General features: G+C 37.1%; 1 protein-coding gene across 1 annotated transcript in view; it reads right to left on the reverse strand.

The window, feature by feature from the left end:
- The window catches only part of LOC114506931 (ATP-binding cassette sub-family A member 3-like), a 309,809-nt gene extending 295,158 nt beyond the window's left edge, over positions 1-14,651 (reverse strand). The window contains exons 1-2 of the mRNA XM_028524874.2: positions 14,580-14,651; positions 13,965-14,226 (exon numbers count right to left, since the gene is read on the reverse strand). Of these exons, the coding sequence (XP_028380675.1) occupies positions 13,965-14,226; positions 14,580-14,639 (322 nt within the window). The 5' untranslated portion in view covers positions 14,640-14,651. The remainder of the gene's footprint in view (positions 1-13,964; positions 14,227-14,579) is intronic.
- Positions 14,652-16,381: the final 1,730 nt, after the last annotated feature.

The raw sequence follows: 16,381 nt of genomic DNA on the forward strand, positions 1-16,381 counted from the left end.
TTGATGATCAAATTTCCTTTTCTTTTCTTTCTTTCTCTTTCTTTCTTTCTTTCTTTCTTTCTTTCTTTCTTTCTTTCTTTCTTTCTTTCTTCTTTCTTCTTTCTTTTCTTTTCTTTCCTTTCTTCTTTTCCTTCCTTTCTCTTCTCTTCCTCTCTCTGCCGATCTGATCTTCCCCCTCCTCCTCCTCTCCCCCTCCTCCTCCTCCTCCTCCTCCTCCTCCTTCTTCTTCTCTTCTCTTCTTCTTCTTCTTCTTCTTCGTCTTCTTCTTCTTCTTCTTCTTCTTCTTCTTCCTCTTCTTCTCCTCCTCCTCCTCCTCCTCCTCCTCCTCCTTCTTCTTCTTCTTCCTTTGTGTGTCCCTGTCCAGATCTCCCAAGACCATTTGTTGAAGGGGCTATTTTTACTTCATTTTATGCTTCTACTCCCCTTTGTGGAATATTAATTGACCATAGATACTTGGGTTTATTTCTGGGCTCTCTATGCTGTTCCACTGGTCTATGTGTCTGTTCTTATGTCAGTACCATACACAATACAGTATTATTAACTATAGAACAATGGTATACACTACATGCCCATGAGTAATTCACTTTATAACTGGAAGTTTGTACTTTTGACCCCATTTACTCATTTCTCTCCCTTTGCCCACACCAGTTATTATTCCTCTAAACAAACTTCTGCTCCCTTCTTCTCTTCTCCTTTTGGAATACTGATATATTCTAATATTTGTACCTTCAATCTTTTTTCATTTTTTTCTCTGCTCATCTTTGATTGTGTTATTTCAAAATTCCTCTCCTCCACTTTGTTTGTTCTTTCATTTATCTACCCCAATGCTGTATATTGCATTTTATATTTCACTAATTGAGTTCTTCAGCTCCAGAATTTGTTTGGTTCTTTTATATGATTTCCATGTTTTTGGTAAATTTCTCATTTTGTTCATATATTATATTTTTTTCTGATTTTACAGAATTATCTGTTTTCTTGTAGCACATTTAGTTCCTTAAAACAGCTTTGAATTCTTTATCATAATATACCATGCCTTTATGCTCAGTTATTGAAAGATTGTTATCTTCTTGTGATGGCATTTTTCTTTTTTATTCTTCGTTTTCCTTAAAGTTTTGCATTGCTGATGTCTCATTTGAAGTAGCAGATACCTCATATCTTTACTAATTGCTTTCAGATGAGGAATACTGTTGTATCTGGGGTTCTCTCTGACTTGGTATTTATGTACTTGCTCAGCACTTCTTGCTCCTCCCAGTGGCAGACTTCTTCAGCTTTAATGTTTTCTCTGGTTCTTACAACTCATGGTATGGTTCCTGGAAACCTTTGTTTTGTTTTCAACAAAGTAATATAGCCATTCAAGTTTGTGGTTTTTTGCTTGCCAACAGCTTGTTTTGTTTTTCTAACAGCAATCCAATTACTGACCTCATACTCACTGCCACAATTGAGAATGTGCACAAGGAGCACCACAAAGTGAGATGGGGTGTGGGTGTAGCACTGGTAGTGTTGAGGTGCCACTGGAGCAAATAGGGAGGTCCTTCACCAAAGTTCTTCTAGAAGCTAATGGGCACAATTCCTGCTTAACTCCTGAGTGGAAGTCAGCAGGCACCATGTCCCTTTATGCCCTTTGATGATTTTATCTACCTCCTTCTTGATCTCTTTTCTACCAGTCATAGCAGTCCCACATCAATACTCAAGGTGAAGCTGAAGAGAAATTGATTTCTCCAGCAACATCTTATACATTGAGGGAGCCAGTCTCTCACTGCTGTCTTTTTCCCTTATGTGAGAGTTAAGCTGTGTCACCTTGGGGGACAGACAGCACTGGCAAAGTTTCTTTTATCCTTTCTGTTGTACCCAAACTCATTTTTGTAAGTTTGCTTCTTTCTCCAGTGACACACTGGAATCTCTCCTTTTACATATTTTCTCTTGCCTGTGGGTATTTACCCAAGTCATTACTCTGAGTTTTCCCCCAAAGACAGACAGCTAGTAGGGTTTGGAGCAGGTTTGCTGTTTCTGCTGCTTTCACAGCCGTAATGAGGTCTGTAGGCCTATTACTAGATGTGCATGTGGGAGATACCCCTACCAAGTCCCTCAGCATTCATTACTGGATCCCAAAACTCCCACAGTCACACTTTGTTCATGGATGGTAACTAATTAGTTGTTTTAAAGGGAGGACAAAAAGTAGGGATATCTTAGCTACCATAATGTTAAATGGTATGTTTCCTATCAGGTGTCTAGACAGGTGTGGTTCCTGCTGGGTCCCTGAGAAAACTCTTACTGGGTCACTGGCTGGGTCCCTGAGGCTCTTGGCCCTTTACTGAGGTTCACTAGAGCCAGGTTTCATGGTGATTTTAAGGTGTGAAGTAAGACTAACATCAGCAAGCCTGTGTCCAGGTACACAGGCAGACATGTCTCCCAATGGGTCCCTGGGTAAACAGGATTACTGACCATCCACAGGTGAGAGGGGCCAGAGCCAGGTAACCAGGTGCTAAAGAGTCCACAGCCAGAATCAAGGTCGGTGGGCCTGTTACCTGAGGTTGGATGGGTGTGACTCCTCCTGGGTCCTTGGCCAATGGTGCTGATGGTAGCGCCAAGGCCAGATGGGGCTATAACTGAGTCTACATTCAGATGGGACCATTTCCAGATGTGTGGCTGAGATCATGACAAGTGAGCCTGCCAACGTATGGGCCTGCCTTCAAAGTCTTGAGCTCCACCATGGTTTTGCAAGCTCCTATGTGGATCCAAAGTTCCTAGAAAAGTACTTTTTTCCATGGATAGCCACCAAATTATTATTGCTAAGCAGGGAAACTCCTACTACTATGTTATTTATGTCACTTGTCCTGGAAGGAAATTTAACACTAAGTGTTAAAGAATCCCAAGGCATCAGGAGTGAGGGGAAATGACAGTGCAATGCCAGAAATAGGATGAGGCAAGTGAGGCACCTAAGGTACAAATTTTAAGAAGGCACTTACTTTTACAGTTGTGCAAGGGTATAACTTATACCCTAGGTGCCCCCATTGCCTAGCTCCAGTCCTGGTACTGGAAAAGTGAGACATGAAAGAAGGGAAAGTAAAACAAGGCAGCACATTGTGAAGCTAGAACTGCATAACAAGAAATGTAATTAAAGTCTCTGAGAGACTGTTTTTTGGAACTACTGAATCTTTTTCTTCATGCATATAAATACACATATTGACATTATATGCAACTACAAATATAGAAATACATGGTTTAGTTTCATTATTGTCTTTGTATATATGGAATCATATTGTGGCCATTGTTCCACAACTTTATTTTTTGTTAACTTCTTTCTTATCATTGTTCAAGTACAGCTGTGTCCCTTTTACCTCACCTTGGCTGCGCACCCCATGCATCCATGCCTTTCGCCCTTGAAGCCACCTACTTTGGCTTTGTCCTTGTGTCCTTTATACATGTTCCTGGATGGATCATCCCTTATTTTCCCCCATTATACCTCTCCCCCCACCTCTCCAGATACTCTCAGTTTCTTCTCTAATGCAAATTTTGTTTCTATTATGATTTTTTAAATAAAAATGTTTTGAGCAAACAAGAAGAGTTTCACAAATAATGGGAATACAAAGAAAAAAACCCAATTGAAAGGAAAGGAGGAATCTTCAGAAAGAGTGTTAAATGAAATAGAGGCAAGTTAACTATGAAATATTTAGTTCAAAACCATGCTTATAAGAAGCTCAATGATTTCAGTGAGATTTACCAAAAACGACATGGAAATTATGAGGAAATTACTGTACACTATATCAGCAAGAAAAAAGATACAGAAACTATAAACAAGGGCAAAGAAGAAATGAAGAATACAATTTCTGAATTGAAGAACAAAGCAGAAGGAATCAAATGTAGGCTACATGAAGCAGAGGATCAAATCAGCAAACTGGAGGACAAGGTACATAAAAGCTCCAAGATAGAACAATGAAAGGAAAAAAGACTCAAGAAGAATGAAGAACGGTCAAGGGAACTGCAAGACAACATAAAATGTAATAATATCCATATAATAAGGATACCAGAAGAAGAAGAGGAGCAATGTATAGAAAACCTTTTGAAAAAGTAATGATGGGAAACTTACCTAATTTAATGAGAGAAAAAGTCGCATAACTCCAGGCGTACACAGGGTCCCAATAAAGAGGAACCCAAACAGGCCTACTCCAAGACACATCATAATTAAAATGGCAAAATTTTAATTATGAAGAAAGAATCTTAAAGGCAACAAGGGAAAAACAGGAAGTAATATACAAAGGATGCATGAAAAGGCTAGAAGCTGACTTCTCAACAGAAACATTACAAACCAAAAGGGAATGGCAAGAAATATTTTAAGTAATGAAAAGGAAAGGCTTGTAACCAAGACTACTTCTCTACCCAGCAAGGCTCTCAATTAAAATGGAAAATGAAACAAGGAGTTTTCCATCAAAGGAAGTCTCAAAAAATACACCTCAATCAAATCAGCACTGCAAGATATGCTAAAGGGAGAACTTTAAGAAGAGGAAGAAAAGAGTGAGACAGAGTGGAACACAGGCACAAAGGAGATAAAAAGGTAATGAATAAACACCTACCAATAATAACCATAGAAGTAAATGGACTAAATGCTGCAATCAAAAGACATAGGGTAGCTGCATGGATGAAAACCATGACATGTACATATGCTGCCTACAGGAGACCCACCTCAGAACAAAAGAACTACACAGACTGAAAGTGAAGGGTTGGAAAAAAAATGTTCCAAGGACATGCACAGGAAAAAAAAAGCCAGGGTAGCAATACTTATATATGACAAAATAGACTTCAAAAGAAAGTCCACAAAAAAAGAGACACAGAAGAACCCTTCATAATATTCAAGGGAAAAATCCAACGAGAAGACATAAACATTGTAAACACACATGCACCAAACATAGGAGCAACCAACTATATATCAGAAAAATTTTGAAGGACTTCAAGAAAGAGATATACGGCAATACACTTATAATAAGGGATTTTAACACCCCATTGTCAATAATGGATAGATCTTCCAAACAAAATATCAACAAGGATATTGTGGCATTGAACAATTCCCTAGATCAAATAAATTTAACTGATTATATATATATCCTTTCATCCCAAAGAAGTAAAATACACATTCTCTTCAAAAGTGCAGGAAACATTTTCAAAGATAAACCACGTGATAGGACACAAAACAAGCCTCAACAAATTCAAGAAAATTTAAATCATATCAAGCATTTTCTTGGAACACAAGGGCCTAAAACTAGAGAACAACCAGAAGGAAAATACTCAAAACACTCAAACTCATGGAGATTGAATAGCATGCTATAAAATAATGAATGGGTAAATAATGAGATCAAGGAAGAAATTGAAAAGTTTCTGGAAACAAATGAAAATAAACACAGAATAGTCCACAACTTATGGGACACAACAAGGCAGTCCTAGAAGGAAGATCATAGTGATACAGGCCTACTTAAAAATATATATATATAAACATTTCAAATAAACATCTAACCCTATACCTACAAGAACTGGAGAAACTACAACAAAGCCCAGAGAGAGTAGAAGGAGGAAATAACCAAGATCAGAGCAGAATTAAATGACATAGACACTAAAAGAACAATTCAAAGGATCAGTACAACCAGGAGCTAGTTTTTTGAAAAGATAAAACTCACAAGGCTGTACCCAGAAATATCAAGAAAAAGAGAGAGAGAGAATCCAAAAAATAAAATAAAAAATGAATGAGGAGAGATTACGATTAACACCACAGAAATACACAGGATTGTAAGAAAGTACTATGGAAAAACTATATGCCAAGAAATTTGAAAACCTGGGTGAAATGGACAAATTCCTAGAAAAATATAATCTTACAAAACTAAATAAAGAAGAAGCAGACAGCCTGAATAGACTGATAACACATGGCGAAATCGAGGCAGTAATCAAAACACTTATGGCACAGAAAAGTACTAGGCTAGATGGTTTCACAGTGTAATCTTCCAAAAGATTTAAGGAAGAGCTAACCCATATTCTTCACAGACTATTCCAAAAAATCCAAAATAATAGAAGACTCCAAGACACTTTTCATAAGGCCATTATCATCCTAATACCCAAACCAGATAAAGACACAACAAGGAAAGAACTACAGGCCAATATCACTGATAAACATAGATGCTAAAATCCTCAACAAAATATTGGCAAACTGTATCCACCAATACACTGAAAGGATCATACACCATGATCAAGTGGGATTCATCTGAGGGATGCAAGGATGGTACAATATTTAAAAATCACTAAACATATACATAACTCAAACAAAAAGAAAGACCAAATACGTATGATCATATCAATAGATGTGGAAAAAACATTTGATAAGGTACAGCACATACTTATGGTAAAAACACTTAGCAAAGTGAGAGTAGATGTAGAATTTCTGTACATACTAAAGGCTATACAGGAGAGACCTATAGCCAACATCATACTAAACAGGCAAAAATTAAATTTTCCCACTAAGATCAAGAACAAGACAAAGATGTCCATTTTCACCACTTATATTCAACATAGTATTGGAATTCCTAGCCACAGCAGTAAGAAAAGAAAAAGAAGTAAAAGGCATCCAAATTGGAAAGGAGGAACCAAAACCGTCATTGTTTGCAGATGATAGGATAGTTGTACATAGAAAATTCTATAGACTCCCCCCAAATTACTTGACCTAATAAGTGAATTTGGCAAAACAGCAGGATACAAAGTTGATATTCAGAAATTGAACACAATTTTGTACACTAACAATGAAGTATCAGAAAGAGAAATCAGGAGAAAAAAAATCCCATTTCCTATAGCAAGAAAAATAAAGTACCTAGAAATAAATCTAACCAAGGAGGTAAAAGACCTATATTCAGAAAACTACACAAGGCTGAAGAAAAAAATTAAGGAAGACACAAACAATTGGAAGCATACACCATGTTCATGTTTCAGAAGAATTAATATCAACAAAATGTCCATTCAACCAAAGCAATGTATAGATTTAATGTAATCTACCTTAAAATACCAAGGACATATTTCACAGATATGGAACAAACACTTCAAAAATTTATATGGAACCATGAACAACTCCAAATAGCTGCAGCATTTTGAGAAAGAAGAAAAATAAGGAAGTATCACAATACCTAATATAAAAATATATTACATGGCCACTGGAATCAAAACAGTTTGACACAGGTATAAGGACAGACACATATATCAACGAAAAAGAATAGAGAGCCCACAAAGAAACCCAAGTCTCTATGGTTAATTAATATTTGACAAAGAGGGTAGAAACAGAAAATGAAGTAAAAAATAGCCTCTTCAACAAATGGTGCTGGGAGACCTGCACAGGTACATGCAAAAACAAGCAAACAAAGAAACAAACAAATAAATAAATAAAATCTGATCACCAAATTACTCCATACACAAAAATAAGTTCAAGGTGGATAAAAGACTTACATATAAGTCATGACACCATAAAAGTTCTAGAGAACATACACAGGAAAATCTCAGATGTTCCATGCAATAATGTTTTCACCAACATGTTCCCTACAGCAAGGGATATAAAGGAAAGAATAGTCAAATGGGACCTCATCAAAACAAAAAGCCTCTTCATGGTTAAAGAAAACAGCAGTAGCCCTGGCTGGCGTAGCTCAGTGGATTGAGCGCGGGCTGGGAGCCAAAGTGTCCCAGGTTCGATTCCCAGCCAGGGTACATGCCTGGGTTGCAGGCCATAACCCCCAGCAACCGCACATTGAAGTTTCTGTCTCTCTCTATCTATCTCCCTCCCTTCCCTCTCTAAAAATAAAAATAATAAAAATAAAATCTTTTTTTTTAAAAAAAAAAGAAAACAGCAGTAAAATGAAATGGGAACCAAACGTATGAGAAAACATATATGCAAATGATACCTTGAAAACGTGGCTGATATCCAAAATATATGAAGAACTCATGTGACTCCACTCTAGGAAGACAAACAATCCAATTAAAAAATTGGCCATGGATTTGAACAGGCACTTCTCCAAGGGTGACATACAGAGGGCCCAGAGACATATATGAATAGATGTTCAGCATCACTAGCCATCAGAGAGATGCAAATTAAAACCACACTGAAATACCATGTAACAGAATGGGCAGAATAGCCATCATAAATAAATCAGCAAAGAACAAGTGTTGGAGAGATTGTGGAGAAAAGGGAACACTAGTACATTGTTAGTGGCAATGAGACTGGTACAGCCTCTGTGGAAAAAAGTATGGAAGTTCCTCAGAAAACTAAAAATGGAACTGCACTTTGACCCAGCAATTCCATTGCTGGGATTATACCCTAAGAATACTGAAACACCAATTCAAAAGAACCTATGCACCCCAATATTAATAGCAACACAATTTACAATAGCCAAGTGCTGGAAGCAGCCTTGGTGTCCATCAGTAAGTGAATGGATCAATAATCTGTTGTACATGTACATAATGAAATACTATACAGCAGAAAGAAAGAAGCTCCTACCCTTCATGAGAGCATTGAAGGATCCCAAGTGCATTATGCTAAGTGAAATAAGCCAAGCAGTGAAAGACAAATACCATATCATCTCACCTATAAGTGGAACCTAATCAACAAAAGAAATAAGCATGCAAAATATAAACAGAGACATTGAAATAAAGAACAAACTGACAGTGACCAGAGGGGGGTAGGCGAGGATAATGGGATAAAAAGGGGGAAGGATCATCAAGGAACATGTATAAAGGCACAAGTACAAAGCCAAAGGGTGGTAGGATCAAGTGTGGGAGGTGTGGATGGCTGGAGTGAGTGGAAGTGGTGATGGGAAAATGGAGACAATTGTGTGAAGAACAATAAAAAAGTGAGAGAAGATAAATTATATAATAAAAAATCGCTTGATAGTTAAGTAAAAACTATGGCACATTTGCCCAATGGAATACTACAGAGCAGAAAGAAAGAAAGAGCTTCTACTCTTCTCAACAGCATGGATGGATCTGGAGAACATTATGCTAAGTATATGTAATAAGCCAAGCAGAGAAAGATAAATATCATATGATCTTACCTGCAAGTGGAACCTAATCAACAAAACAAGCAAGGAAGCAAAATATAACCAAAGATATTGAAATAAAGAACAAACTGACTGCTTGACCTAATAAAAGAATTTGGCAAAACAACAGATTGCAAAGTCAATATTCAGTAATCAAAGGCATTTTTGTATACCAACAATGAAACATAAGAAACAGAAATTGGGGGGGGGAATCCCATTTGATATAGCAACAAGAAAAATAAAATACCTAGGAATAAACCTAACCAAGGAGGTAAAAGACCTGCACTCAGAAAACCACACAACACTGAAGAAAGAACTTAAGGAAGACACAAACAAATGCAAGCATATACTGTGTTCATGGATTGGAAGAACTAGCATCATCAAAATGTCCATACTATCCAAAACAATTTATAGAGTCAATGCAATACCTATTAAAGTACCAGTGACATATTTCACAGATGTACAATAAACACCTGAAAAAATTATATGGAACCATTAATGATCCTAAATAGTTGCAGAAATTTTAAGAAAAAAGAACAAAGTAGGAGGGATCACATACCTGATATTAAACTGTATTACAAGGTCACTGTAGTCAAAACAGCCTGGTACTGGCATAAAAATGGGCATATGGACCAATGGAACAGAATAGAGATCCCAGAAATAAACCCAAGTCTCTATGGTCAATTAATATTTGATAAAGGGGGCAGCAGCATAAAATGGAGTAAAAATAGCCTCTTCAACAAATGGTGTTGAGAGATCTGGACAGCTGCATGCAAAAAATGAAACTCAATAACCAATTTACACCATACACAAAAATAAATTCAAGGTGGATAAAAGATTTAAATATAAGTTGTGACACAATTAAAGTTCTAGAGGAGAACATGGGCAGGAAAATCTCTGCTATTCCATGCAGCAATATTTTCACTGACATGTCCCCTAAAGCAAGGGTCATAAAAGAAAGGACAGCCAAATGGGATCTCATCAAAATAAAAAGCTTCTGCACGGCAAAGAAAACAGCATTAAAATGAAAAGAGAACCAACTGTATGGGAAAACATATTTGCCAATGATACCCCAGAGAAGGGTTTGATCTCCAAAATATATAAAGAACTCACACAACTCCACTCTAGGAAGACAAACAACCCAATTAAAAATGAGCAAAGAACTTGAACAGACAGACACTTCTCCAAGGAGGACATACAGAGGACCCAGAGACATATGAAAAGATGCTCAGCGTCACTAACCATCAGAGAGATACAAATTAAAACCATAATGAGATACCACTTCATAATGGTGATAATCACCATCATAAACACATCAACAGACAAGTGTTGGACAGGTTGTGGAGAAAAGGGAACCCTATTGCACTGTTGGTGAGAATGCAGACTGGTGCAACCACTGTGGAAGACAGTATGTAATTTCCTCAGAAAACTAAAAATGGATCTGCCTTTTGACCCAGCAATTCCACTGCTGGGATTATACCCTAAGAGCCCTAAAACACCAATCCAAAAGAACCTGTGCACCCCAATGTTCCTAGCAGCACAATTTACAATAGCCAAGTGCTGGAAGCAACCTAGGTGCCCATCAGTAAATGAGTGGATCAAAAAACTGAGGCATATTTACACAATGGAATACTATGTATCAGAGAGAAAGAAGGAGCTCCAACCCTTCGGGACATTATGGATGGACCTAGAGAGCATTATGCTAAGTGAAATAAGCCAGGAAGTGAGGGACAAATTCCATATGATGTCACCTTTAAGTGGAACCTAATCAACAAAACAAACAAGCAAGCAAAAAATAACCAGAAACAATGAAATTAAGAACAAACTGATAGTAACCAGAGGCGATATGGGAGGGGCTAAAGGGGGGGTGAAGCGTTTTCAGAAACAACTCTAAAGGGCACATGGAGAAGACTAAGGGGTGGGGGTTGGAATTAGGGGAGGGGGGTGGGGATGGCTGGGGTGGGCAGAGTGGTGGGGGGAAAAGGCATAAAACTGAACTTGAACAACAATAACATTAAAAAATAAATAAATAGAATAGAATATATAATTATCTGTTACTGCATTGAAAGGTTAAAGTTAAGAGCCATGTAACCACCAAAAAAAATAGGTAAGTAAATAAATAAAAAATTGTAGTAAAAAAAAAATAAAGACTAAACTGACAGTAACCAGAAAGGAAGGTGTACAGGTAATGGGTGGCAGAAGGGGATGGGTCATCAAGGAACATGTATAAAGGACCAATGGACAAAGCCAAAGAAGGGTAGGATTGAGGGTGGGAGGTGTGGGTGGGTGGGGCTGAGGTAATTATTGGCAGGAAAATGGAGACAACTGTACTTGAACAACTATAATAGATGTTTTGAGATGTCATCTACTCTCAAGGACTCACAAATCCCTTGAGAAAAAACAAGATTGAACAGATAATGGGGAAGTGGGGACAACTGTAAATAAACAACAATAAAAAAATAAATAATGAGTAAAGTTGACTTCAGATATAATAAAAAACAAAAAGAAAAAATACAGTACTGAATAAATATATTTGTGTAAAGAAAAGGGGCACTGGAGAGATCCACAAAAAATTTCTGATGATTTTCATCTCTGGGAGAAACAGGAGAGAAGTTGAGTTGAGAAAGTGAGGGTAAGTGACTAATGGAGAACTTTCATAATACTTCTATATAGCGTTCCTATAGGTCTCAAGCCACATTTTTATATAAATAATGTTTAAAATAGCCGACCACTGAGTGGGCACCCAGAATGAGTCTCACACCTAGGTGATGCCTTTGAGTACCTCCTGCACACCATCTTGACACCCCTGCAGTTCTACTTACACAGGTTTAAACAGCACAACCAGAAACAAGAAAAAGTAAGCATCTCAGAATTGGATAATACACTAGAATAATATAAACTAACCACTAATTTTAAAACACTACTACTTTTGAGTTCCAGCCAAGATGGAGGCATAGGTAGAAACCCCTTGTGTCTTTGCAGAACCAAAAGGAGAATAACAGCCAATCTAAAGTGCCAGAAAATCAAACTGCATGGAACTCTGACAACCACAGAATTAAAGAAACAGTCAAATAGAACAACCAGACCTGTAAGGTGGTGGACAGGGAGAACCATGGGAAGGCTGCAGACCTGGGGGCAGGGCTGGCTAAGAAACCAAAGCAAGGAAGTGGACTATTTGGGGGTGGGGGGGCTGGCTGCCTTGAGATGGCAGGCTGCACAGGAGGGGTGGACTTAGGAAGAAACTGAGACTAAGAGCTTCCTGTGGACTACAGTGGTTGCCTCTGCAAGAGAAACTCCCAGTCTCACAGGAGAGTTTTTTGAAAAGTGGGCTAGAGAAGAGCAGGGGATTTGCATTGTTCCTGCTCTGGCCCCTCTCCTGCAAGCAGGTCCACTGCACAGCAAGAAGGGTTGCCCTTCCCTGGTGAATATCTAAGTCCCCTCCCCCTTACAACTTAAAGGGAACCCTGAACAAATAAATAGGGCCAAAATGAAAGAACAGAGCAAAACTCTAGAAAGAGAGCTAAGTGAGGAGGCTATAGCCAACCTACGTGATAGGGAATTTAAAGCCCTGGTAATCAAAATGCTCAGAGAACTGATTGAGCTTGGTTGAAAAATGAAAGAACAAATGAAAGATAACCAAAATGAAATAAAGCAAAATATTCAGGGAACCAACTGTGACAGGAAGGAAACCAGGACTCAAATCAACGGTTTGGACAAGAAAGAAGAAATAAACATCCAACTGGAACAGAATGAAGAAACATGAATTCAAAAAAGTGAAGAGAGGCTTACAAACCTCTGGGACAACCTGAAATGTTCCAATATCTGAATTTTAGGGATGGTAGGAGGAGAATAACAGCAAGAAATTGAAAACTTATTGGAACAAATAATGAAGGAAAACTTCCCTAGTCTGGTGAAAGAAATAGGCTTTCAGGAAGTCCAGAAAGCCCAAGGAGTCCCACAGAAGTTGGACCCAAAGAACACACCAAGGCACATCATCATTAAGTTACTGAAGATTAAAGACAAAGAGAATCTTAAAAGCAGCAAGAGGAAAGGAGAGAGTTACCTGCAAAGGAGTTCCCATTAGATTACCACCTGATTTCTCAAAAGAAACCTCAGGCAAGAAGGGGCTGTAAAGAAGTATCTGAAGTCATGAAAGGCAAGGACCTACATCCAAGATTACTTTATCCAGCAAAGCTATCACTCAGAATGGAAGAGCAGATAAAGTGCTTCACAGATAAGGTCAAGTTAAAGGAGTTCATCATGACCAGGCCACGATTATATGAAATGTTAAAGGTACTTATCTAAGAAAAGGAAGGTCATAAATATAAACAGTAAAATGACAACAAAGTCACAACTATCAACAAATAAACCTAAAAAAAATAAAAGAAAGAAAAACAATAAAACAAAAACTAAGCAAACAACTAGAACAGGAACAGAATCAGAGAAATGGAGATCTCATGGAAGGTTGTCAGTGGGGAGGGGAAAGGTACAGGGAGGAAGAAGCATAAGTGGTAAGCATCAAATAGATGGGGAGAGATAAAAATGATACAGGAAACAAAGAACTTATATATACAACCCATGTACATGAACTAAGGGCAGGGGAATACTGGAGGGCTGGGGTGTGCAGGGTTAAAGGGGGAAAAATTTGGAAAACTGTAATAGCACAATCAATACCATATACTTAAAAATACTACTACTTGCTTTGGGATCTAGGAGTAAATATTTTTATGTAAATTTAACTCTCAAGTTTAAAAAGGTTTATAATTTTATACTTAGGGGGTTACTTAATGGTTATAAGGAGGGTATCCTACAATGTTTCACTCAAAAGATTATACCCAGTAAAAAGGTTGTAAGAGTGTCCTCACTGAAACAATTTAATAATGCATTTTTTTTCAAAAAACCTTAATATCTAACCTTTAAAATTGTAGCGTAAATCCCTTTTCACAGTTTCAATGATATTCTTCACCACAATACTTTTGGAAGGCACAAAAGCGAATTCCCATTGTCCAGAAGAAGGGATCCCTCTGAGGAATGCAGGCAACTTATCAACAGACTGGAGAGAGTAGTTGAAAGGTCCACTCTTCTTTATAACCATAAACTTGCGTGTTAACAAAAGCACACCAGCAAACAGTAATATCAGGATGATTTCAACAACTATAGCAATGAACTGCCTTCTCTAGGAGATGACAAAAAAAGATTGTTAATTATCCTAAGAGTATATTAACTTTGCAAATGGCTAGTTATTTTATTTTAACAGGCATTTCATAAAAGAAGATATAATTGCCCCCCCACCAAAAGTTCAACATATACTAGCAGCAGTTTCCTGGGCTTTTTTTTTTCTTTTTTTCTATGAGTCAGTCTGCTATCATTTCACCATATGAGGACTCTACATATGCAGACGAGATAATCCCAGTTCTAGAACTGAGAAAACTACGATAGTATGAATTGAAATACAGTGATGGGGCTATCAGAATTTTCCCATTATGATGTCTTAGATGTTGCAAAAGTCCTATAAATAGCTTAACTTACCTTTAAAATAAAATTCTTCCAGAGAAGAACCATAAATTTGTTTAACCCCAACAAGTCCATTCTTCAACTATGGAGGAAATAAAGTTTTTTTAAAATTAATATTATCTAACAAGATGTAAATTTTAGATAATTACTTATATTTGAAATACTTAATTTTCTGTTAAATTATAAAAAATGACAAGAAAAAAACATTTGGAATATTTGAAAAGTTGTTTATCCCTACATTTTTAATTTATTCAGCATCTATTAAGCTTCTAATTTGTACAAAAACCTTGAAGCACAATGATCTATGAGTTATTAATGTAAGTTTCCAGGTAAATTTTGTCAGTAGCTTTCCCATTTCTTATCAAAATACTAATTCAGAAATAATACAAAATATAAATAATCACTATCAGCAAAAAACACCCAGAATAATACATAAAATCCTATCACACTTGTAAGGCCAACATGCCATGCAATAATTTGTGAAATTGGAAATACCTACATTAACAACATTGCTCATGGGAGCAGATTCATTTTTATATTTAATGAATATATTTTTCTGAATATCTACTATATACCATCTTAAGTGTGGGTGCACAATGGGAAATAAAACAAATCAAACTCTTCCTTCATGGTGTGTGTGTGTGGCATGGTAGATTGTTGATAACCTGGGATCACAGGACAGACTGTCTAAATTGACTTCCCAGCTCTACCACTAACTATATAACTTTAAACACTTGACTTAAATGATTGAGGCTACCAGGAAGAATTGAAACTCATGGCAAATGATGGGAAGCATATCTTATAAATAATAATGAATGTGAAGCACAGTGGCCTTCACAGGGATTGCAGCCCAATTTCAAATAATTTCAGTTCTTGATACTAAGTGAAGGTTATCCTATATCACAAATTCCTACAGGTGCCTGGCATAAAAAATATATCCTTTCTGGGGAAAAATAATATCATCCTGTTCATATAAGCAATTTTTCTGAATCTGGGCCAAAACTATCAGGAGCAAAATTTAAAATAACTATACTTATCATTTTTCAAAGCAAAAAATAAAAGGTTTAAAAATTTCACAAAGAGGAATTAGATTAGGACTTCAAAGGATGGAGGAAGAGGGGCTCCTATACCTAAGCAGAGAAACTAAACTACTAGGAAAAAGATAGGAAAATATCTTTGTGACCTAGGAGAAGATTTTTAAAGCAGAGAGAAAAAAGCACAAATCATTAAAAAGGGCTTCATGTCTTCATCAAAATCTAAAACTTCTGCTCATCAAAAACTACCATTACAAAAATGAGAAAAGACATGGAAGGGGAGAAAATATTTCCAACACATATATCTAATAAGATACTTGTATCTAGAATATATAAGGTATTTTTACAAGCCAATAATAAAAAGATAACAACCCAAACTTTAAAAACAAAAAATAAACTTGAATAGACATTTAATAAAAAATCTTATATAGAATAATGACATAATCATTCCTCCTCATAATAAAATTGACTAGTAATAATCCATAGACAAGACACCATTATGAAAATGCCAGAATGGAGCTGAGCTGAATGGGTGCTCTCATCTGGTCAGGGAGACCAGGGGGCCCTTGTGCTTCATTTGGGTCCACAGATGGTGAGCCCTACTGACTATGGAGTCTGTCTCATGACCCAACCTGTGCAAGGAAGCAAATTAGTTCAGTCACTATGGAATACAGTATGGAGATTTCTCAAAAAATTAAAAGTAGTTCCTGGCCAGGGAGCTTAATTGGTTAGAGCATTGTCCTGCTTTGCCAAGGTTGTGAGTTTGATCTCCAGTCAGGGCAC

The sequence above is a fragment of the Phyllostomus discolor genome, chromosome 3, assembly GCF_004126475.2.
Source record: "Phyllostomus discolor isolate MPI-MPIP mPhyDis1 chromosome 3, mPhyDis1.pri.v3, whole genome shotgun sequence".
Taxonomy (NCBI): Eukaryota; Metazoa; Chordata; class Mammalia; order Chiroptera; family Phyllostomidae; genus Phyllostomus; species Phyllostomus discolor.